This window comes from Lates calcarifer, linkage group LG9, assembly GCF_001640805.2.
Source record: "Lates calcarifer isolate ASB-BC8 linkage group LG9, TLL_Latcal_v3, whole genome shotgun sequence".
NCBI classification, from domain to species: domain Eukaryota; kingdom Metazoa; phylum Chordata; class Actinopteri; family Centropomidae; genus Lates; species Lates calcarifer.
This window is the reverse complement of record NC_066841.1, coordinates 7,213,732-7,239,704: the sequence shown is the minus strand read 5'-3', so window position 1 is coordinate 7,239,704 and position 25,973 is coordinate 7,213,732. Positions and strand designations below refer to the sequence as shown.

Here is a 25,973-nt window from a genome sequence, read left to right as displayed (position 1 = left end):
ACACGCAGTAATAGATTCCTCAAGCAATTCTCATCCTTTAGTTCTTTGTCTCATTATCAACCGATGTATGCGCATGTGATCAGTTTGAAATGAAGTATAGAACTGACCCCTTTACCCAGAAGGCTCAGGGTTTAATCAAGTTCACAAAGATAATAAATAAAAATATTATTATTATTATTAAAATAAATGTAAAATTTTGAAATTTTAATCTACAGTGCTATTGACTGTGGGTGCTGAACTTGTTCTTGTACACATGTCCCATATCATTCTTTATCTACTTTATCTACTCTCTAGCATTTATTCAGTCAGTCATCAATGAGAAGGCCCTTAGTTTGAATCACAGCCATCTCTACAGAGTTGTGAAGGTTTTCGTCTGGGTGCTCAGGTTTCCCTCTACAGTTCAAAAACGTGCAGCTCAGGTGAGTTTCAAACTCAACAATTTGTGAGTGAATTTGGAGGAAAAAAAAAGTTCTGTTCAGACAAATTTTCTGCCACACATATGTGGACATACCTGGGGTCTCAGAATGAGTGCTCTCTGAATGGAAGTTTACAGCTTGGATTCCTACTGAAGCCAGAGACTTAGGGTGAAGCTTTAGAAGAGCAGAGGTGAACAAAACCAGTGTGGTCAGAGTGTTATAGCCTGAGTCACCTGTCAATCAATCAAACACACCTTTCTTTAAACATTTAGATTGTTTATTAATTAAAATAATATATGTATTTTGGGCTAATATTTGCATGAGGATAAGTGCACATTTTATCTATACCGTATTGTATAGTTTGTCAGCCATGCCTTTATAATGTTGTATAAAATCTCCACTAAAATATTGATTGTCATGTAAGCCAGAACACATACACAATGTATTGTATGTTCATATATCCTGTAATTACATCTTTTTACAATATACAAAATATTCTTTGTCTTAAGCCTCGGTTGTATGACAGTTCAAGTTTCTGTACTCATTCATTACAAATGGTCTCCACTAGATGGCAATGTTGTTTTCAGTCATCTCATCAAATACATCATAATAGGCTACAATGATTCCCCATATATTAACATTAATATCCATTCTCTCTTTTTGTCCTTCATCCAGATTAGTCCAGATTAGACATTTTTGGTGTATGTGATATCTTAAAAAATATTCATAACTTTAATAATTTTTTTTGTGTCTGCAAAGTAATAACTAGTTCAAAATTCACTGTCCTGAGCCCGTGTGAGTTTACATTCTTACTACTTTGGTGGTGCGGGTTTACTCTGAGTGGTCTGGTTTCTCCCACATTACTCAAAAAACTTGCAGCAACTGGGCAGTGTAATGATAAATAAATCAAATCATTACTTAAAAAAATGCTTTCCTTATAATTTATTGTCAGATCTGTAAATATACCACTCAGACTAGATGAATTAACAGTGTTCTGTTGCAACAGAACAGCACCTGTGCACCAATATATAGACTATGTAAGGACTTTTTACTTGTAGGTAATGTAACAAGTAGATCAAATTATATCACCACTAAGTACCCCTAACCCAGCCACATTAAAACTAGTTCCCAGTTTTAATGTTGTGGCTGAATGGTGTATAGTCTATGTAGGAGTCCCGTCATTTCCCTTTAAGCTTTATGGAGCCCTTATCGAGGAAACAGTCCAGCAAACGTAATCCCTGTAAACCCAAGCGGAAGTTTGGCTTTCCCTGGCAGGAAATTGTCAGCAGTGTTTTTGTTGCTAGTGGGGACTGTTGTGTTGTGAAAATGGCGACCCCTCGTCGCTCCTCTCAGCAGCAACAGCCAAGCTCCCTGCTGTCCTCCCCGCCCCGCGGCTCCTCTGTTCCCGTCACCCCTCCTGGCTCTCCGCCGGCATCCACCGACGATGCCAGCCCACTTTCCCACGGAGCCGCGATGGAGAACGCGGCTGACGGCGAGGCAACTCCGGCCTCTCCCACCTCCACTTCTCCAGCTCTGGCCCTCAACGCCAGTACCAGCAGCAGCAGCAGTAGCACCACTAGCAGCAGCGCTAGCTCCCCGACCACCACCGAGGGTAGCGGAACCAGCCCTGGCTCCACGCCCGACTCAGGCAGCGGCAACCCGGGCAGTAGCAGTGGCAGCGGCGGCGGTGGAAACGGTGGTGGTGCAAACGGGGCTTTCAGGGAGCTGTTTGAAGCCTGTCGAAACGGGGATGTTTCGAGGGTGAAGAAACTCGTGGATGCGGTGAATGTGAACGCCAAAGACATGGCAGGACGCAAATCGACACCCCTGCATTTCGCTGCAGGTAACCATAACAAAAATAACATCTTAAACAAGCTGCAGTCCCTTTTTCAGACTGTTTGTACAGCTGGGGAGCTGCGTTCAGGGGGTGGGAGTGACGAGAAAGAAGCTAATAAACATTGCTCTCAAGCCGAGAAGAGCTATCAGCTGTATGGTTTACCACAAGAAGTTTTCAGGATGATACAGGCAGGCAAAAATCAAAACAACAGATCTGAAATCCACCAATATTTATAATCACAGTTACTCTGATGGACCCACTTATTTCGCCCAAGAACAGTTACCACTGGTCTGACGTATCTCCCTTGTGTGGCATTATGATTTATTATAATTTTAAGCACATACCTGTTTATTTCAGCCCTTAAAAGCAATTTCCCACCCCCCTTTCCAATTTTGAAGTTTCAAATATTGCTGGAACAAGGTACAAATATAATTAAGTCATAATGACTATGAAGATAACACAGTCTGGCTTTGAACAGCTTTGGGGATATTGTACTGTAACCTGTTTGGGACCAAGGCAGACCTGCTGACTGTGCTTCTTGTTTTCTTATTTCCAACAGTGTAGAGGAAAGCATCTTTTGCATTGCTACCTTCCAGTGTTATTACAGATCAGAGCAGTTTGTCGATTTGAGTCACTGGTGCTGCTGTCACTCTGTGATTTTGTTCCCTTTTGTGAAAAAATGAAAACACTAGCAGATGGAAAGATGATTTCCATATCATTTGTTGAAAGTTTTGAAATTATCGTAAAAGTTTTACAACAACAAAACAACAAATTAGGCAGGGGGCTGACCTCTCAGTCTGAGTTTCTCTCCATAAGAGTCATTAGACATTTTGTTGTACCAGTTTATTAGAATAGGATAGACGCAACAACAGACGTGTCGACGTATGGTGTGTATTGAGTCTGCATCAGGTGAAGGCTTTTATATCAGCCAATGAAATTTGCTGAAATTGTTTCAGATAGTTTGCACACGCACCTGCAATAAAGCAACTTAGGCTTATCTATGAATATGACATAACTAATACTATATGCAAACATAATGCCTAAACTATGCCTCTATCAAAATGGAGTGTATTTATAAAGAGAAGACTGCCCGTGTTCACTGCACCTCTTCTGTTTAAGACTTGACTCTTTTTAATTCTGTCATCAGTGCAGACAAAAAAGACTTTAAAATCACACACGCACACGTGCACACACACACACACACACACACACACACACACACACACACTCAGCTGCCTTCCATCACAGGCCTTCCTAATCCCCAGCAGCTTGGACAAGAACAGATTCTCACGACTCCCACAACACATTTGTAGTGAAGACATAACAAGCTTCACACAAGAACAGCACTTTCCCAAACAGCTGTTACAATTGTCTTCCAAAACAAATAAAACAAAAGTAAAAATAGAAATAAGCCCAAAAGACACATTTGAATTAATAATTGATTCTTATCATGAAGTTAAACATGACATAAAACAAACATTTATCTCTCTCTGCTTGTGTCTCAGGTTTTGGGCGGAAAGATGTGGTGGACCACCTCCTTCAGACAGGCGCTAATGTGCATGCCCGGGATGACGGGGGTCTGATCCCGCTTCACAATGCCTGCTCATTTGGTCACTCTGAGGTGAGACCCAACCCAGGGGACTTTCCAGTGTGACTGTTTGTTGATTCTGTCATATTTGTGTTCAAGATGGATTATTTTGTCACTGTTTTTCCTTCTGTGCTGTAGTGATTGAGGCAAAGCCCCAGAGAAAGCAAAAGATCATGCTGTCTAAACATGCAAATCTGCTCCAGGTGTCTGTGAACTATCATGTGCTGCACAGTTGGCCTTAGAGATCACATTGAAAAAACCTCAGCAATTGTTTCCGTTGCTACTTTCATGCTGTGGTCACCCCTCCTGCCTGATGATGTTTTGGATTATCTGTGACAGATGTGCTAAAGCTTTTTTGTCCTCCTGACCATTAACCACAGTGATCAATCTAGTGTTTACACTTGTTTGTAGAGGCTCTTACAGCTTTGTTAGAGAGCGCTTTGTAACATTGTCAGAAAAGTGCTGTGCCAATGCAGCTGTATGATCACAATGATGATTAGCATTGTGAAGAGAGTGAAGAACACTGTCCAAACTGAAACCGGTCACTCAGCAACTACACAGCTGAACTTCTGAAGGAGATTGTTTGCCTTACTTTTATGGGTTTTTTAAAAAGTGCAATTTGAACACTTTAGCCCAAAGTGTAGTGAGTGGCAATGTGAAGTTAGGTGTGGAGGGCCTGGGTCTCAGACTGCAGAGAGTCTCTGCTGGTAAATGGATGATTAAACCCTTCAAGTTGGGAGTAAGTTGCTGCCTGAAGTACAGGCCAGGAGTAACTGGGCTTTTTTTACACGAGTGACGGTAAGAGGGAGTTTAAGATTGTCAGGCTAGTTAGCATTAACAGCTGTTTAAACACCAGTCTAGAAGAAATGTTGAGGGTTGATTATCAAACTTCATTCCTTTACTCACCAAGAGCTGTCTCCAGCAGTGAAAAGCAACACTGGTGTTAACTCTCGTTTTGCTTCTATTTTTTATCACTTTTCTTCTACTGACTTTAACATGCTAACCAGCTAGCCCTGAAGCTCTTTGCAAGTGCTATCAGCAAGATACAGTCTTCGGTTGCAGAGAAAAGTAAATGCTAATATTGGCTATGCAGTAATAACAAAACTTCATACTTACTTCATACTTATTTCATACTTACATATAGTAACCTTAAATATTGAAAGTTCACACTGAATACTTGGTGTGATTCTTTGTCTTGTAAACTTAATCTTCAATCAGATATTCCACTTTTTAAATCAGGAATCAGGTTTATGGAGTGTATTTTACTATATGAGGCCAAAATATACCTATTGCTGCTTTTGTCTAGGCAACATTTAACACTAAAGCATTGACAAGAATATTTTGTTTAGTTAAAATAGTTTTTGTAGAATAAGAAGGTTTATATTCCTCAAAAAATAATTAACAAAAATATCATTTTGGTATCCACTCCATACCAAACTAGAGTGGCAGTAGAGTGCATAACTCTGCCAAGGCCAAACAATCCTACACATGTCTGTCTATCATTTATAATAGAAAAATAAAAGGAAAAGGAAGTAGTTTGATAATCTAAATGACTTATTTGTCATATCAGCCCCATCAGTGGATCCACACCAATATTTAATGGGTTCCTCCCACATGCCCCATCCCTCCACCAAGTTTGGTGCAAATTGGTTCAGTACTTTTTGTGTAATTCTCCCGACAAATAAACAGACATAGGTAAAAACCTTTGTGGTGAGGGTAAATATAGACACTGGTATCTAAGAAGTTCAAATTAGTGTTAGCTGAACTGATATGCTTCACACCATGCCTCAATATAACTGTTTATTATTTGATAAAGGTTAACTGGCCTGAGAAGCATCTGAGGTTTGATACGTGTGTGTGTATATATATATATATATATATATATATATGTTTTTGACAAATGCTGTAAGGTGTAAATGCAGATGTTTCTCATATGTTGTTTGCAGGTGGTGTCCTTGTTGCTTTGTCAGGGGGCCGACCCAAACGCTCGAGACAACTGGAACTACACACCGTTGCATGAAGCTGCCATCAAGGGCAAGATAGATGTCTGTATAGGTGAGTACACAAAAACACACACTATAAATATTGTGGGCCATGTAAACATATATGTGTAGTATGTATTAACTATCTTTATCTTGCACATGATTTGCAAGATGTCTGATGATACTGTGAGTGTCAGTATGTTTATAGTTATTGGTTCCTCCTTAACATTGCTAAATGTTTTATCATTTGTGGGTGTAATGGATTTGCAAATATATAGATATTAAACTCTGTATTGGTTTTGAAGTCAAGTTTGTTTTTGTGTGTACCATTTTTTACCTCCACCACCCAAAATCGCAACCTGGTGTTCTGTATAATCACGCGGTAATTTTAGAAACCTTAATAAACCACCCACAGACTGTATGCTATTATTTTCCATTAAGCATAAAGCAGCAAATAACATGTAAATTGCAATTACAGTGTTACTGCTTATTCTTAAGCCCACACAGGGGACAAAAGAGCATTGATTTCTTTGTCCTTATAATATATGAGCCCCAGCAAACTGAGTTTTAATTTAAAAAGTGAAACAACTCCACAGGCTCGATTCAGAAAGAACATCAGGAGCAGCAGAAGCTAATCTTTAAAGGTGAACTGAGGAATAGAGTGCGGCTGTGTCACTTATCCCAGGGGGAAAATCTGAAGTAGACAAGATGCATGAAAACCGTCTGAGCTGTAGGACAATGTTTACGATCTTAATGGAAAAGCATTGCTCAATATGAGCAGTAATAACAAAAGACTGCAATGATAGTCGGCGTCACCCTGCTTGGAGTGCTGAGAGCAACAGGGAGGAAAAGTTGCGTCAGTCATTTTTATTTCGACAATACCTGCTGCAGAATGTCTGGGCCCCGAATGACTGCATAGCAGCAGGGGGCTTTATGGAGCTCTGATGATCACTGTGCACAAATTTCATCCTTTTGTCAGGGCTTGGAGCAGTTATGGATTTATCAATAATTATGAATGACACTGAAATTGAGGTGAAAGAGCTAATCTTTGTTGTCGTAGTTGTAGACAGAAATGTGCATAAATTGATTTTGCCTTCATTCATTAATTCTTGCCGTTGATTTTGACATGAAAAGCAGCTGAAAAGAACATTTTAGAAATAAGCCAGACAATCTAGAGATATCTGAAACTTAACTTTGAACTCAGACACAGCATGATACAAAGACTACACAATACAAAGAAAAGATTTAACTCAGAATATATAATGACATGCTGTGTTATGACCAGCTCTAAAACATTTCTGGGTTCATAAATTTATTCACAGTGTCGGATTTAACAGTCAGACTGCTGTGTGCAAAACCAAATCTCTCAGTTGGTTTGTTTTAGCTCTGTAACTGCTTTTAACCTTACAGTGAACCCCATGCAAGAACCACTTGTAAGGAAAGATTTTGTAAGGGGAAATTGTGGCAGTCACCAATTCTCTCATACGTATAATTTTTCTCTGAGGGTCAAACGCTATTCACAAGAATATTGTGGTTTACAGACTTGTGGTTTACAGATAGTCTGCCTCTCTTCTCCACAGTGGGCAAAAAAACACTTGCTGGACTCAAGAATTTTAGTGCCTTAGTTCATCATCTATGGAAATTTACTGATAAATTAATAACAACTTTTCTCAAGTTCAGGATTTTATAGGAATATCAGCATAGCAAATTATACATTTTCATATTATTCTCTTGTCCATTTCTCTGAATGTTACATCCCATTGACTGCCTCCCATCATAGTCATGGACCACTTTGGCTTAGAAAGATGTGTTTCTATGTGGCATCTAACTTAATATCAAACCTCTTTATTTCTGTCACAGTAAAGCACTGATGTGATGACACATGGTTAGCAGCTGTATTCATATTTTTCAATTGTTTCAGATCCTCTAAGGCCACTGCGGACACTAAAGTGATACTGAATTCCTCTACTGATTGCCTACTTGAAACTCCTCATTTTCATGAACAAAACTTGCTCATAATTGGAGTGGAACAGGCAGCTATAGACAGAATAAGGGGCGTTTATTTAGGAGCATTAATCGGGCCTGAAATGAGCAATTTATCTCAAATTTGTGCAGTTTGATAAATCTTATTCGGAACACCAGTGTGAGCAAACCTCCTAGAAAAAAGGTGAGATTGAGGAAAAAACATTCCTGCGTGCAGCCCATTGTCTTTAAGTTACAATGACCAGGCTTTGGAAGGAGCAGAGGTCATGCAGAGGATGTGTCTCCTGCCAGCATTTTTTCCAAACACTCCGCTGATTGTTTTTGAGGCCACACTTAATTTAGCTGTGCTCTCCAATGTAATGGTGACTGACATGGACAACTCGAACCGTTGTTATACACTGCTCCTTTTGGTAGCAAGCATGACTGTGTGCTGTCATGTCGGACCGCTTCTGCTCCCAGAAAATACAGTTTAATAACATTTTGCGAGGCAAGAGGATGATAAATATGTTATTTCCCACCGGCTCAAAAGGTAGATAGTTTCAGGCCACGTTACCAATTTGTAGGATAATTTGAAAAGCCGACACCCTCGCTGCTCCCATCCTCTAAAGTCACACATACTTCTTTGCCTGGCCTCTGGCACAAAGAGAAACTTCAATACAAATTTCCACTTATTATTATTCTCAAGTCCTGGATGTGAGCGTCCTTGACTGCAGAAGCAAGGGGACATTTCTCTGCATTACCATGAGAAAACTGACAAAACATAAAGCAGGCTTAATGTCCCACCTTTACAGATTATCTGTCTTAGGCAAGTTTGTGTATGTGCAGGTTTTCATATTGAAATGAGTGGCATCTAATGGCTGCCTGGGATGTAGGAAGAGTCTAAAAAATATGGGGTACGTTGATTATGTTTACGGCTGGGTATCGTTCAAAAATTTTCAAAACCAGTACCGATACCTTGACTTCGATACTGGTTCCTGAACGATTTTCAATACCAATTTTATCAAATCAGTTCTAACAAAAAAATTTACATTACACATTATGGTACAAATCTTTTTTCCAGCATTTTTCCACTCAAAGCAGTTTTCTTGCATAAAAAATACACAATTAATAATTTTCAGTGCAAAAGAACAAGTGACAAGTCAGTGTCTAATGCTCACTGCTGCATATTAAGGACCTTTAAATCTTCGTGCAGTTGAACACGGAGCCACTTTCTGCGTGTAAATTGATTCTGTGCACGTTCAAATGCTTCATCAGATTGGTCGTGTTGCTGGCCTTAGCAACGGTGTCCTTTTTGCAAATACTGCATCGTGCACTATTGGCATCAGTCCTGCTAAAATGAAGACACACATTTGACCTTGGTTGCAATTTTTTAACTGCTTTGACACACATACACACACACACTATAGTTCACAACACAGATACACGTGAACCCTGTCTGTGTGTCCGTGCGTTGAAATATTACTTAAAAATACTGCTCAGTATTATGATCGCAACATGGTAATGCTGTATTCATCTCTCTTTCTTTTTCATTTTTTAAAATCTATTTTCAACAAGGTTCTCTGAATTAATTCTACCAGGGCGTTGACATAATGATTTGCTTTGAGGGCTGAAAATCAGCACTCATCTAGTTACCAGATGTAGGTGTGTGCTTATCCAGTCCATAAAGCTTTTAAACAGTTGTCTAAAGCCAGTGTCTTAACATTTTGGGTAAGGTTAAACCCTTCAGATGGACCTCCACAATCACAAACATCAGCTGTGTTTTTCCAGACAGTATTATATAGGTTTAATCACAGCTTAAGTTTGTTTTGTTTGAGGTGAACCACAGAAGAAAAGACTGGCTTTGCTGCATTTTCATGTCTGCTTTGCAGTCCTCACTGCACAAATCAAAGCATGTAAACAAAAGTCACAACCTCCTCCAGTGGCTTGTTTATTGGACAGAGTTTTGGAAGGCTGTCATCCTGCCAGGTTGGAGATTTGGCAGCTGAATGAGAGTCAAATCAGCTCTGATTCGACTGTAACTACAGCTCAGAATGATGGACGCTCTGCTCCCTCTTCTCTGGTGTTCAGACAACTCGAGTAAGAGATGAATCTCTCATTACCGGACCTGCATCTTTTCAAGCTCAAGGTCTGGAGAAAATCTCATCAACAAACTTGGCATAAGAAGATCTCGAAAATCCTAAGGCAGCCGTACGATGGCTCTGAGTTTCAAAAAGACAGCCTCCATAAATTGCAGTTCAGTACACAATTTAACTGCATCCACAGTTCTCCTCAGTGTAATTTTCATGGTTATGGATGTATAAATGACCTATGAATAAATAATAGAATAATAGCCTGATCATCACATGGCACGTAAACGCCAGTTTTACATGTTGTATATTCGTGGCTACATGGATTCAGACAGTGCTCTGCAGCTCTGCTCAGTTTTTACCAACAGTGACAGCACACGAAAGGGAGTTCCTCTTATTATGTAAGGTGGAGGTTTGACTTTTGCCATGTCAGCGCCTAAAGCTCTTTGCCTAAATGTTAACTTGTGCAAAATGCCACCTAAAAATATCAAAATGTAAATTTAGACCAGCTAAAAAGCCATGCTCATTCCTCGTCACAGAAAGGCTTTTACTGTGAAGCAGCTGCAGGAAGCGTCAGTACTGCTTACACTGCACCTGCTGTTTGACTTGTTGTCTGCTGCTGTCATTCCTCAGCAGCACTTCATACCCATGATGTGATTTTTGTTTTTCTCCCTCTTTCCCAATTCAGCTTACATGCTACAAACCACACTTCAGATCAGACAGGGTGAAAAAAATCCAGATATCTCCGCGTTCATCACAGTTTCATCCTGATTGGACGTGGACATTGCAGATAGTCATAAGATAACTGTTGCAAGTCTGCCACTGTCCTGAAAATTAATCCTGTCTAAAAAGGGATTTAGGTTGTCCAGAGAAGGCTTTTGCAGGTATTACAGACAAGCCGTGGGCATTAGGGACTGAACCGAAATCTGAAAATTAGAAGTTGACTATTGCAAATGAATCAGAAACAGTGCAAACTGCAGAACAAGATTTGTGAACTATTTCAACTGGTATGTACACAAGTTTGTGGTGCTATGACAATATGGCTGTATCTTTATTCTCTCGCTGTTGGGTATCAGTATCAGTGTGTGTGTGCGTGAGAGATGGTTTGTGTGTGGGGGGGATTGGTGCAGAGCTAAATCATATTTTTGTTCAGGGGTGAGTGGGTGACTAAGGTCTGCATCAGTGCAGGCAGAGAAACACACACACACACACACACACAGGTGCACATACGTACACACAGGGCTACACACATGCCTGGTTATCTTCTGTTCTTCTGTTTGTTGGGTTTCAGCAGCGTAGTTTCAAGTGTACATAAGTCAAAGGGCATGTGCACTGGGAGCTGCTCAGCAATCACAATAGTGGGAAGTGAGACCGAGAGGAAGGCAGGCAGAGTGGTGACATTAGTGCCCTCAAAAGAGCTCATTTACCAAAAAACTGAGCGCAGTCAGAGTTTGTAATTCAGCTCATACCTGTTTGGTAGTCGCATGACTCTCTCCTCTCTCATCTCCTCTCTCTTTTCCTATTTTCTTCTCTCTCTTCTCTTTTCTTTTTCCTGCTCTCTTTTCTCCTCTTCATCTCTTTTCCTATTCCCTTTTCTGCCTCTCTTCTCTTCTTTCCTGCCCTCTCCTTTCCTTTTATTTCTTTTCCTTTCTCTTTCCCTTTCCTTTCCTAATTTTTTCTCTCCTCTTTTCTTCTTCTCTTTCCTCTCCATTCCTCTCCTTTCCTTTCCCTTTGCTTTCCTTTCCTATTCAGTCTTTTCATCCTCTCGTCTCTCCTTCACCTCCCTTCTCTTCTCTCCTGCCCTCTCCTCTCCTTTCATCCCTCCTCTCCTCTCCTCTACTCTCCTCTCCTCTGTTTTTACTACTCCCTGCTCTCTCTCTCTCCCTCTTGTCTCTCTTTCACACAAGCCAACACTCTTGTTTTGTTTTGCTCTCCCTCCCCTCTTTTCATCCTCTACCTCTCCCATCCTCTCTGACTCTCGCTCCCTCACTCGCCCCACCATCCCATCCTTCTCCCCTCCTCTCCTCACTCATCTTGCTCTCCGCTGCATCGCTCAGTCAGTCGGAGAGGCGAGAGTCTCTCCACTCGCACTGCCTGCCCGCCTCGTCGCTGCTGCTGCTGCCGCCGCTGCTGCTGCCGCTACCTGGATTAGCTGTAGCTTCCTCGTCTCTCTCTCTCCCTTCCTCACTCATTTTTATTTATCCTCTCAGCTTAACCACAGCCTTCCCTCCCTCACCCATGGAAGTGTGATGTGTTTTGTAGCTGGTCACGTAGCCCTTCTGTAAGCTCCTCTGTTTCTCTGGCGGTGTGGTCCAGCAGAGCTTTTCGCTGTTCTTGTTGTGACATGTCTGTTTACATCAGCAGCATGGCTCGCAGGGCAGGGGCAGCCAGGGGCAGCCAAGGGAGCAGCGCTAGCAACAGAGGAGGAGCAGCTGGAGGAGGAGGAGGAGGAGAAAAATGTGAAGCAGAACTTGCAGAAGGGCTGCCAGGAGAGCCAGGAGAGAGAGCCAGAGGAGGAGGAACGGGGGGGATAGCAGAGGACCAAGTGGGAGAAAAAGGTCCGGGAAGAGCAGTTTACGGAGCAGGATGTGGTTCAGTAGCAGCAGCGGGAGGAGGAGCAGGAGGAGGAGGAGGACTGGGAGGAGGTGTGTGTCGGGGAGTTTGTATGTCAGTCCAAGAGCTCAGCTACTGTCTGTGTCTGCCCTGTTGTTGTACAGTGTTACTGCAGCATGGAGCCGACCCCAACATCCGCAACACCGACGGCAAGTCCGCCCTGGACCTGGCAGAACCCTCCGCTAAGGCCTGTGCTCACAGGTCAGTTTCTTGCCCGTGTTAAGGCTGAAAACACATTTCAGTGTGTCTGTCTTTCTGTCTGTCTTACTATGCAGATTGTGTGTGTTTGTTTATATCTTCTCAGTTTCCTGTTTGCTTTTTTCCCTCCTTCTGCCCTCTCCTCTAAGTCTGCACATTTCCACTGCTGCTTCAACGTTCACATTTTGTCCACAACTTTCAAACCATCATCCGTTCCCTCATTTTGTTGAAGGCTGCAGGCGGCATCAGCTTTTTTTTCTGTCCATCTATCACCCTCTTATTTTGCAAGGCTGTGCCGCTCATGTGCTCACCGCCCTTGTTATTCAGTCCTCTCTTCCAAGGCTGTACGCACATCGGTCACTTCATCACGTTTTCTGCTCCGCGGCCCTAATCAGCGGCCAGAAGTGTTTGGCTCTCTGCTTTCTTTTCTGACTCCTCTGGCTGAGGCTGCACTCATTGATCAGCTACTCAATAAAGTAACTCTCTGTGTTGGATTTTGATTTACTTTCCTGTATTTTCCTTCCTCGCTTCCTTTTTTTGCCTCCTACACTCCTGTCCTGTCTCGCTGACAAATAGAGGTATATTCAAAACAGTGACACAGCAGATCTTTACTGAGCAGTGTTTTGTGTAATACAGCACAATTCTGCAAACAATGAAAATATATTTAAATGCAGTTTGAGACTTCAGGAACCACACATCTCCCACCTCATCCATCAGGTACTGCTGTGGCCTCATGAGAGTCGGGGAAAGCTTTTATCATCATAATCACCATTACCATCATCATTATTCTCCCACCTGGGTCTAACTGATGTGGGACTTTGAGGGCCAGAATTAGTATTTGTAGACCTAAGTCACTGAAATCTACTTGCATTCAAAGGATATAGATTTCCCCCTTTTCATCCCAAAATACTCAGCGTTTCCCCACCATAAAACAGTAGACAGACGAGCCCACAAGCGGAAAAAAAAATCCTTAAACTCATAGGGAGAGTTTTAGTGGCCAATGTGGGATGCTAAAAGTTTGCAGTGAGACTCAGACTAATTTACTGGTTTCTTTCATTGTTACGAGCTCTTAAAGGCAGCAGGACTCATTATACCTATTCATTGGCGGAGGGACCACTGGGACACAGTTACAACTTTTAAATGAGGAGCTAATTAAAAATATATGTCTTTTAAATAAATTATTTTTCGTGTATTTTTTTTGCAGTTTCTCCTTAATTAGACTGAATGTACAGAGAACCTTTTTTTGCAGGTTTTTGCAGGCTGAATTTGCTTCATGTTTTTCATCTTTCTTCTTCACAAATCAGCACTTCTCATCTTTACACTGTTGATGAACTTCTCTGTGTTATATTGTACGTGCATGTGCTGGCTGATGAGTTGTGAGCCATTTTTGTTCAAATGGCAAAGGTTGAAAGAGACAGTTCTTATTGAACTAAATTAGTCTTGTGTTTTTTGTTTGCAGTTGTGGTCGAGTAAAGAGAAATTTAAATTCAAAAATCTCTCTTTTTGTGTTCACTGTGTGCTCACTTTCTCTCTGGGTATCGACGCTGGCTCCAAATCAGTTTTCACAGCACCACTTCTGTGTTTACACTGGGTTACATCATCAATTCCCCTTGTTTGGCCTCTGTGGCAAATGAGATAAACCTCGAGATAAGTGAGACAGTGAGGGGCTGTGGAGTGTCAAAATATGAGGGAGAATTTCACCGCGAGTCACCTTGTGAAAAATTATTGTCCCTGCCAGCTAAGATTGAAAGGATGTTGTTCAGTGCCAGCATTATTGAACATTGCCGTGTGTGTTGCAGTTAGCCCCTTCGCCCCATTTCAGTATCAGCCCTGATACAAGTTTAACAATGGGGTTGTTGGGGAAGTGCAATTTATGAGCAGTAAAACTAAAAGATTTAGCAGAGGAGTAATTTAATTGCTCTCAGTCTATATGTGATAGAAAATCAAACATTTTACTCTTAATCAAATGTGTGTGAGTGAGTGTGTGTGTAATGACTCAAAGCGGCTAATGGTGTAAACAACAAGCTAACTGCGACAGCCTCAAATACAGCACTGCTTTACAACTTGGAGTATATTCAGTGCAGCTTTGTTGTTTGTTTATTGGCATGGGCACACAAGCTGAGGTGGTGACAGGGGGTGGGGTTTGGCAGGATGGGGTAGGATGGAGTTGCAGAGGGATAGATTGAGTCAGAGACACTGTGTGAGGTGTTTTGATCTATGGGAATTCAGTTATTGTAATTTTGCCTGATCATTTGACCCATTTAGTCAGTTTAGTTTAGTTTCAGCAGCTGCAGAGTCTGTGACACACTGCTCGTGGACACAATCAAGGTACTTAAGCTACTTCTTTGAATCATAACTCAATCAAATAAAATCAGTATGACTCACACTTTTCAAGGATATTATTATGGCTAATGTCCACTGTGGATAAATGTCCACTGATCCACTTCGTTGCCAGACATCGTCCAAAAAAGCCACTCATAACTCTAGAACTTTCCTGAAAAACATCACATTTTTAAGTTCTTCAGTATCTAAGTAACTCAGTGATAGTTGTCAGTACATCAGTGGTTACACTGCAAACAGGAACTACTAATAGCTAACTTGTCAGAGGTTTGATGGTGACAGAGTTCACCAATATAAATAAATATAAGCTTAAAAAACAGGGTACAGTTTTGCAATTCTTTTCTGAGGAGCCACAATATGAGACTTATTACCTCAGTTTTAGAACAGCCACATGCAGCCATACAGACAGGACTAATGTGCGAAGAAATCTACAATTTAAACCAGCAACTATGATGCAGAATCTCATTTTGCACTTTTTTTCTAATCCTGCGAGAGCCCACTGAAATCAGGTTTAGTGTGCAGCACACATCACATTCATTTATAAGACAGGGTTTTTCCTGGCTCACAGTGAGGCTGAGGGCATATCTCACCAGTGACCTACTGAACCATGATTTATTTTTAAAATGGAAATTAATTTTAATCAGAAGCCTAGTCCAAAAATTTCATACCTATATAATAAAGAAGGGTGATTTGGTCTTAAAATAGGTTTTAATTTATATAAAATATCAGCTATAATTGACATTTTTCACAGCAGACGTTTTAACTTGTCATAGCAGAGAAAGCGCAGATATAATTAATATCATTAATGACTGTTCTCTTCCATTTAGGTGATTTATTAAGCCATGTCAGGGAGCTAGCATGCACAACACTATGATCCTGGAACTGGATTGACTAACTAGAATGTTTAAAAAGGCCCATTAGAGGGTCACAAAATGCTAAATACAGATAGAGAATAGTGCTTAAAACATACAAAATATCACCGAATACTCATTGTCTCACTTGGCTCCAGAGAGAGCAGATGGGTGTGTTTTGAAATTTTAATGAATAAGACAACAATAAGACATTTACATGAGGAGCAAAATGTTCTCTCCCTGTTTGCAGCATCTGCTGTTTCCACAGGCACCCACCGATGCATTCAGGTGAAAATTAGCAGTTAACAGCAAAACTAGTTGATCCATAACACCAGCACTCTGACTCTGACTCTCTGCTCCATTGTTGGCCCCTTTCCCCTGCAATGGCTTTTCCGCATTGTGTGGCTCAGATTTACCACATCTTGTTAGTAACATGAATTATGCTTTTAATGGCCTTCACTAATTATCTAAACTGTCATCCTGTCTCATTCTCCTTTCACCTAGTGCCACCCTGGAGTGATTCTGCTGTTGTAATCACTGTTGCGAGTGATGCAGTTAATGCAGTGCTCTCATAGATGCATTCGCCTGTATGGTGAGGTTATGGTAAAGGAGGCATAGAATTTGAGCAAATTCTCTTTACAGGTAAAAACCTTTCAAGGGCGTTTATGAGCATATCCAATTACCTGTGTGTGTGTATATTTGTAGCCTCTGTATACCTTTTAACACACAGCATGAGTCTTATCCTTCCTATCCTATATGTTATGTGTCTGTGATTTAGAGGTTCTGCTCTATTCCTCATCTCTGCCGCAAGCCAGCACAGCTTTCAGCTTCAGTCTGCGGTGATGGAAGTTTATATTGACCCATAAATTAGCTCTACTGCTCTGCCACATCCAACAAACTGCTCGCAGAAATGACTCTGTTCCCTGTTAGCTGGGGATGTGACAAGGAAAGACAGAGAAAATCTGTTTTTTTTCAGCCCGCTTCAAACACCTGTCACACTGATCCCATATTTGAATTTTGTTTGTTTTAGTGTCTTGTGAAGCTGTCCATCATACAGTTTGTTGTCCTGATCATGGCGAACAAGAATAGGGCAGAACCGTGTTGATTGTCAGGTCTTTGTTCAGCTTACTGTACTCACCTCACTCAAGTGCTCCCCAGATACGTACACACACAACCAGCAAATCCTGCAGGTTGTTGCTATACTGTGTTGCAAACACAAGACACCACTATTCACACTACACCAGGGGGCAGACTCACATCCACAACTGCACTTCTACATAGTGAATTTGATGACAAAGGCCTAGGCGGTGTGCTTCTCAACGTTGCTTGCAGAAGGACAATGGATGGATGCTATATATAGCATTACTGGTTGGGTGTGTTTTCAGACAGATTATGCCTTTGCATTGGACTCGATGACAGGCTTCATCCAGGCTTCATCCAAATTAGTATGTATAGTAGCACCTGTTAGAACCTGCCTGTGCAGTATCTGTCACTCAACAAATAAGCAATTAAATTTGATAGAAATTCATTAAAAAATACAGGAAGTAAAACTCTCCATTCTGTCTTATAGTGTAAAAGCATAGAGAACTGCAAGTTAATTATATTGTTCCTTATCAGGTTACAAAGGAAGGCATGGACAGATTTGCTATGAGATTAGCCTATCACTAAATGGTCAGGGGCTCCTAGGGCTAAATTTGGACAGCCTGCGCTACACAATGGTTATCAGATGTTGGAGCGAGCCTGGTGCATTTAGACCTGAACTGTAGTCCTGAGTAAATGGCTAAGGAATGCTAGACACCTTTGCATCTGTGATCAAACAAAGTCAGGTTCAGAACAACCTCGAGGCAGTGCTCTCTATCATGAACTGAATGAGAATATGAATTTTTGGAAGCCGGTATAATCAATTATGCACAACATGCTCATATGCAGGTAGTATTTTGATGGACAAACAATTTCACAGAATTCTTTTAAAACCAGTATACAGTGGACTTCAAGGGAGACAATGTGGCGATATTTTGTCTTTCAGAAGTTACATAGTCTGGCTTTAGATCTAACTTTCTCTTAAATTTTACTGTCTACATTCACTCTGCTAATAAACACAGTAATGTTGTGTAACAGTGTTTGAACAGTCACCTCATGTACTGTGTCTCACTCCAGCATCTCCTCTCATCTGGAAATACATTAAAATAATGAAACACGACACCTTTGAAATGCTGTTACCTAATTACTTAAACTGTCTTCGCACTGAGTCATGTTTGTTTGGTTGGGAATCTGTGAAGCCTTCATATCAGCAAACCCAATTGGTGTTTTGATATGTGCTGCTTTAGATCTTCTCTTGAAAGCCACTAGAAAAGGCACGACTTACCTCCACGCATTTGTTGCACAGTTCACTTGATCTTACTGACCAAACACACCAAATCTTATACACATTTATACCAACTTTAAGTAAGTTAATGCAAGCTTAAGCGAAAGCTAAGTGACCATTTTCACTCAAAAAATGTTGTATGTATACATTTTAGAATTCAGACCATTGGTCACAAGAGACATATGTCCTCACTGTCCTCCATAATGTACCAGCTGAATCTCCAAATCCCCATTTTCAAGCACAGTTATGGCCCCTTGATAATCCACGTTGACCCAACTGCCAACGCAGGTTTTTCCAAGGTTCTTGCACCAATGTGTGAGTCTTATTCAAAGCCTGAGGTATCCCTTTAGCAGACTGCAGATAAGTAATTGAGAGAATCATGTGGTAATGATGTGAAAAGCCCCAGAAGACCTAACTTAGGAAACAAAAGGATCACCACAAGGATTTTTCTTTACATCCATCTTTCCTGTCATTGGTGATTGATCTTCCTCTGGCCGGAAAGCAGTGATTAGGACACTTTCATCAAGTTGTGTCTGCCCTTGACGACTCTTTCTCGTCTCCCCTCATCTCTCCATCGCCTAGTTTCTTCACTCCTCAATTATAGCGTTGTTTAATGAGCTTGCAAATACAGCATGTACTCCATCCACCCCTCATCCTTACACCCGCCTCAGTGTCGCTCTCTTTCCCTTTGACACATCATCTGTACTTCTTGTCCTCTTGCCCCCTGCTGTCTCTCACCCGTCTCAAGCTCTGCACCAATCAAGCTCTCCATCTTTTCCTTTCTGACATTTATCATCTATTCTCTTTCTGGTCTCCTCACTTGAAATGTCTGACTCAATGCCTCAACCTCTGTAAATCTCTGACAGTAACGTAATGCCCATAGTATATCAGTTTATGAACTACACATGGATAAGCTTTTGATGCATCAGACATCAAAAAGGTAAAGGTTGCTGATCAACATCAAAAACATAATCAACTAATCCTTAGGACTAAAGCTGTTCGTCCACAAAATTTCAGCTAAATACTTTAAGATCTTACTAACAAATAGACTGGTGAAACATAAGCTCTAAGTAACGTCTCTGTTCGAAGTAATACATGTGGTAATCTCTCTGAGATGGTTTTAATTTCCTCTGGTTTTAAGCTCTCATCGTTGATTTTGCCTGCGTCTTTGGTGTTAAGCTCTTACAGCTTTGTTTGTTTTACGTCTCAAAAAAAGGAAGCAAACTATGTTCAGACTTTTCTATATATGTGTATATGAAAAACTATTGACTGTTTTGAAGAAAAATACCTGTAGAGGAAGAGGAGGTTTTGTATTGTTGATGCCGTTACTTCAGCCTCGGGCTAGATGACGGAACGAGTGACAGATGTGTGGGTTTGAACTTTGAGCCACTGAGGAGGAGGATGGCGAGAATTAACAGTACACTTATTGCACAGAGGTAAAAAGACAAAAACATATTTTGTTGAGACTGAAAATGCTTTTTAAAGTATTGACAACTTTAATATGTGAAACAAAGAATATAGCAGGAAAAACTGAGACAGAGAGGAATAGGTGGGATTTTTTCTCAGTTTAGCATGTTAGCATTAGCTCAGTTGTTAGAGTTGGCACGCTAACATTTACTAATTAGCACTAAATCAGAGTACAGCTGAGGCTGATGGAAACAGCTAGTGAATACAATTACAGCTGCGACTAATGATAAAGAAAGTTTTTAATCTGTCAGTTGACATCTTCAAATTGCTTGTTTTGTTTGACCAACAGTTGAAAATCCAAAGATAATCAGTTTACAATGATATAAAACAAAGAAACTCAGCAAATACTCACATCTGAGAAGCTGCAATGAGCAAATGTTTGGATTTTGCTTGATATCTAATTTGTCTTTGTTAATAAATTGTTCGATGCTGTCACAATATATTTTCAGCCTGAACGTGTCAATAAAAAAGTGGCTTGTCAACAGTTTTGCCGCCAATGATGTTCCTTTTGTGTACTCCAAATTTGTGAATAAAGAAGGCTGCATTCCTCTGCTGCTTTGGAGTGAGGAATGGGACAAAGGTATGAAAACTCACTTAGGCATTGTATGGGGCAGCAGGTATGATGTTGACTCTGTTTGTCTTCAATGCATGTCGCATCATTTACCCTGCTGTAAACCTACTTTAGAAATTGGAGTTTGAAATGTCTTTCTGAAAGCCTCTAGCTTAGGACAGTTAATAGAGAAGGAAAGAAAAGAATGATTATTCATTCACTCCTGTAGACATTATTGCTGCATAATAAAAAGGAGAGAGAGAAACACTGGAAGGAATAAATAGAGACTGAAGAGAGACGAAAGCACAGAGAGTGAGAGGCAGAGTCCATTAGCTGCTATTAATTACCTCTGATTGGTATTCACAGACTGGCTGCTTCTGAGCCTCAGAGAGATCAATTCTCTACCCTGGACCTCGGTCAACACACGCATACTTCACACTCCACACACACACACACACACACACACACACACACACACACACACACACTTGCTTATTCCTTTGGCCTCTCTTGTTTTAACTCTTACTCACACTTTTACACACAAACTTAACTTCTCCGGCCTTCGAAGGAGTGTTGACATTTGTTCCAGCATACAAACTTGCTGCAGCATTGAAATGACATATGTAAGCAGAGTAACATTAGGACAACATCTCTTAACGAGTTGGCTTCATTCATGTCTCCTAGTTTGAGTACCCACCAGGCTGAGGGATAGCCAATTTGGCATCCAGTATCAGGTTTCATATTCGGCAAGTTGTCAGAAGTGTCATTAAAAATCAATGTTGCCCCTTTGATATGAAGCTGCAAGATCACCTCCCTTTAATTACCCTTCTGTGCTCTTGACCTTGTCTGGGATGTACCCAGCATTGTCAAACATGGTTTATGTTTTCACAGCAGGGGTTCTCTTGAGTACGGTGAAATGAGCTGAATTGTCACTTGAAGGAAATCACTGCAGATAATCTGACAGAAGTGCTGACTAGCAGGCACCTGGACAAAGTTTCCGATGTTGTGTCTCACTGTCGTTCATGCTAACGCTGCTCATTCAAGCTGAAAAAGGAAGCCTGACAACTCTCTTGCTTATTTCACATCGATGCAGTTAAATTCCGGTGTGAGCATCAGTATGAGTCCTTTGTACAGCAGGTGGGATATGTCAAGATGTGTGCTCTAAATTGGTATTGACAAAACAAGACTTCAACTTTTTGCAGTTAAAATTGATCTGATCTGAGGGGATGGATTTAAGGCCACCTCCAGTGCCACTGTAAAGACAGCCTTTGATCCTGCTTTCTCTTTTTATTGTTTTTGATGCAAATGCGCCCACACACATGCTCTGTATGGGTCAGAAGGTCCAAGGCAATATCTTTGTGACCTTTTACCAGACTGCTGCTGATAGACAGGTGAGTAAAGGTCCAAGATTCAGCTGTTGGTCCAAACAATGGGCCATAGGCTATATATATATATATAGAAAGTATGATACAGATAAGTGAACTGAAATTGCAGAAGTTTTTTGTTAACAAAAGTGTGCTTAAATCCACAGAAGCAGCTGAGAATAGATGAAGAACATTTCTAAGTGGACACTGTAAATAAATTGATAAATGTGAGTTATATATACTCTCTCTTCCCCATTATCGTCCCTTGATGAATTCTATTACTTTTACGAAATGCCCCACAGAAATCAATTGTCTCATCCATTGAATTCTGCAAAGCGCACTTGAATATTTTCAGCTTTAGATGCTAAGCAATTTCCTGAATTGAGTAAAAAAAAGCATTAGTCTTACTTAAGTCAACATGTGGCCACACAGTCAGATTAAAAACTTAGGACTCGAGGGCTGACTGGAGCAGAACTTGACCAGAGAGATTCTTAAGAGTGTATTTTATTGTCAGGGACGGATTATGAGACAGTGGGCCCCGGGGCAAAGACATGTAAAAGGCCCCGACTGAAAGTGAGAAAACAAACATTGCCAAGTAATTTGCAGTTGTTTTATGGCAGGCTTTGTGCCTTTTTGTGGCAATTTTTTTGTGGCACTTTGTAGTCATTTTGTATCCCTTTGTTATCATTTTGTATCTCTTTGTAGTCATTTTGCATCTCTTTGTTGTTACTTCATATGTTTTTGTAGTAGTTTTGTGTCTCTTTGTAGTCATTTTGCATCTCTTTATGGTAGTTCTGAGGAAGCTTTGTAGCTTTGTAGTTGCTTTGAGACTCTTTGTGGTTATTTTGTGTCTCTGTGGAATTTTTGCTTCATATTCCAGTTATTTTATGTGTTTTTGAGCTTATTTTAATTGACTTTTAAAAAAGAAACCCCTGACTGCTTGGACCCCTGGGCCTTTGTCTGTTTGGCCTGTTCAGTAATAGCATCTATGACAATACGCCTTCTCTCTGTGGTGTAAGTTTTCAGCTCCACCTCCAGTTGTACATTGGATCTCTCCATTGTCTCCAGTCTGTCATGAAGGCAGAGTGTGGAGAGCTTGAAGAGGCTGAGTGATGAAATGTAGAATTAAACAACTTTGAGCAAGTTTTATTTTTTATTTTTTTGGTCAAGAATCTCCCCTGTCATCTTGTCATAGTTAGCTTTTCATCCCCAGGAATGAGTTACAGACAGCAATAATAGGCTGTCACTGACAAAGAAACTGTGGCAGCAAGGATATGCTGATATGAAAGGGACGGGGGGAAAAAATGAATCCACTGAGAATAAAATGCCTTTCAATCGTTTTTGTACGGTATCCCTGTCGTCTTGTCATAAGTGGAACTGGTACTAATCAGATTTTTTTCACTGCCTGACAGGTTTTCATCCCTTGGAATCAATTAGGGTTTGTGTCCATCCTCTGTTACTTTTCAAGCTAGCAGTACTCAGCAGCTTTGGGAAGCACTTGTCCCTGTCCTGCTTTTGCTGTGTGACTAGTAAAAAAAAGAAAAAAAAAACTGTTTGAACTGTAGTGTACTCAAACTGAAATTGTGTGTGAGTGTTTCCATTAAAAGAAGTGTTCTTGCCATGCTGTGTTGAAGACGTGCTGTCAGCAAGCACTTCCACTCTATTGTAAATAAAAAGAAAAAGAAATTGTTGCTTTGAAGAGAGGTCTGTAGTGGGCAGGCTGCTTTAACATAGCAGAAAATTAGCCAGTGCATTCTCACAAGAGCTTGCGGAAAATGATGAGAGATTTAAGAGAGCGAGGGATGTTTGGAGGGCTGGGAGATGGAGAGCGAGTCAATGAATAAGGGGAGGGGGAAGAGAAAGAGCCGGGGTCGGAGAGAACAAGGAGGAGAGCGCGAAGGAAGTGGATAGATGTTGAAGGAGGCAGCAAGTACAGTGAATGGAAGGCAGGAGAGAGAAAGAGTGAAGGGGAAAAGATGAAGATGCTGACTGGCTTTGGTGTGAGACGAACAGAGAGATGAGTTGATGCGACATCAAGTGAATGCAGAGAAACTGAGAGAGAGGGATGAGAGCCCTGATCGCTGTGTATGTTAATGGCCTAATCATGAAGACAAAGAACTGCTGTAGCTGCTCTGAAGGCTTCATCCTACTAATGCAGCAGGGGCAAAGGCAATCTTGCCCCTGTGTGCACCTTTGAGTGTGTGTCTGTGTGTGTGTGAGTGTGTGAAAGAGAGAAAGTGAATTCCTGTGGCTGCAAGGCTAAGCATGTAGCTTTCTTCCCTTATCAGTGACATGCTCATTGATTACCATGATGACTGCTGTTCGATTGGTCCCCAGTGATGAATGAGCCTGAGCCCTATTTCCCCTCAGACTTATACACTTAGAGACACACGCACACACACACCACACACACACACACACACACACTTGAGGATCGCCACATGATTCTGCTTTGCTGTCTTCTAATCTAAAAAACGATAAAATGACCTAGCAAGAGAAACAAAACAAAGTGACTGTTTCTTTTATTTTTTATTTTGTGTGTGTGTGTGTGTGTGTGTGTGTGATGCACTTCCAAGGTTCCCTCACCCCCATTTGAGCCATTTTCCTGCAGCTGAAATTGCCTAGTTTTCCACATGGCTGCACAGCTCCACAACACTGAGTGAGGTAGTGAAGGCAGTCGCCAACTCTGAGAGTAGACTGACAGAATTTGGCTAATGAACTTTAAAAAAAAAAGAGGAATGGAATGGGGAAAAAAGTAAGAAAGCAAGAGCACTCTAATCTGTTTCTTTTACACACTCATATACTCAAAAACAAAATGCTTGAAATGTGTGCATATCAAGTGAGTGTCAGTACTCCAAAATGCAAAAAAATGTGAATATCTTCTTTGAAATCAAACAGATTCTAGTCTGGTTTGCCTTGCAGGAATTTTTTAATCCTTTATACTTTCACAAGTGAATCTTTACTAATCACTGAGGAGCACAAAATAACTAAACGAAGCAGCTTATCCTCAGGAAATGAGCAGTTTTACACTCAAAGAATACTTTGTGCAGAGCAAGCAAACTTATACAATTAAAAAGGAGAAAAATGATTTTAATATTCAGTAACAAAACTGCAGAGATCATACCGTGTTAAAACAATACTGATCAAAGTTACAATATATCTGTCGAACAGTGCAGTAATATGTTTTCATAATCTATCATGAGTCATCGTGTAAAGCAGTCTGGACCAGCCTGTGTGCTTGGCAGACTGCTGAGGATCAGATGCAGAGGAATGAGGTGACTGCAGTCCGTTTTGCTTCTTGTCTGTTAGTTGCGTGACTCCGCTGTTTTGTGTGCCTCACTCAGGACAAACACATGATCTAATCTCATCTATATTAATTTATCTGCAGCTAATGTTTTTGTTGTTGTTGTTGTTTTGTATCATTTTGCTCTTGAAGGGGAGTGGGTGTACTTTGTATCTGTTTAACAAACAGCAAAGAGCATCCATGCTTACATGGTGTGGCTTTTCAGGCATGCTAACTTGTTTTCTGACGCCGTCACAGATTAGCTTTTTTTTGGTTTTGGGTTGTTTTTTTAATGCTATTGAGGAGAAGTGTCTCACAGCTGTCACGGATATTGTTGCTCTAGCTGTTAGAGAAATAAGGTTGTGGAAGGAAAAATTCAAAATGTGGTTTAAAATCAGACGCCCCTGAGCAAGGCACTTAACACACTTAAAACTATTTTGGACATTTACTAAGAAGAAAATTAGAGTTGTAGGAAGATTTTGTCAGATGTTCCACTTAAGGTCTTAAAGAAATCATTGCAAATCAAAGCAAAGTAAGATCCAGAATCCTCTTGTAGAGTGATGCAGAGCAGTGTTATTACTCTAAATAATGACTGTTTCTTATCTTTTTTCTGTAATTTCTTTTTTGCACTGCTTTGCAAACAAAAACAGACTGAGTATATAGAAGAGAGATGAGCATATAGTGTATCTAACAAACCACAATTTTTGTGCAGAGACATCAATGAACCTCATTACATTCATAAAAAATAGGGGCTGTAATTTTGTTTTGAAGGTCTTCAGTCTTGACAATCACACACATGTAACCAAAATAATTTCACCATCACTTCCCACGGTGGTAATAACACAAAAATTTTGCTGGGTCGACATGTCTAACAGGAGAGAACATATTTCAAAGCTACAATAAAACACTGGCATTGATGAAAACCCAACTGAGTGCACCCCAGTTCACCTCCAGCTACTCCCACAGTAAATGGTAATTGCCCTGAATGATCGGAGTGAAAAACACAGTTTAAACAAAGTGATTTGGCTGTGCCCACTCAAGGGCACAGACAGACACACACACACACACAC

At 40.8% G+C, this 25,973-nt stretch overlaps 1 protein-coding gene across 1 annotated transcript in view; it reads left to right on the top strand.

The window, feature by feature from the left end:
* Positions 1 to 541: 541 nt before the first annotated feature.
* tnksa (tankyrase, TRF1-interacting ankyrin-related ADP-ribose polymerase a) overlaps positions 542 to 25,973 on the top strand; it is a 79,614-nt gene continuing 54,182 nt past the window's right edge. Inside the window, exons 1-4 of the mRNA XM_051072804.1 lie at positions 542 to 2,259; positions 3,759 to 3,874; positions 5,788 to 5,896; positions 12,590 to 12,686. Of these exons, the coding sequence (XP_050928761.1) occupies positions 1,614 to 2,259; positions 3,759 to 3,874; positions 5,788 to 5,896; positions 12,590 to 12,686 (968 nt within the window). The 5' untranslated portion in view covers positions 542 to 1,613. The remainder of the gene's footprint in view (positions 2,260 to 3,758; positions 3,875 to 5,787; positions 5,897 to 12,589; positions 12,687 to 25,973) is intronic.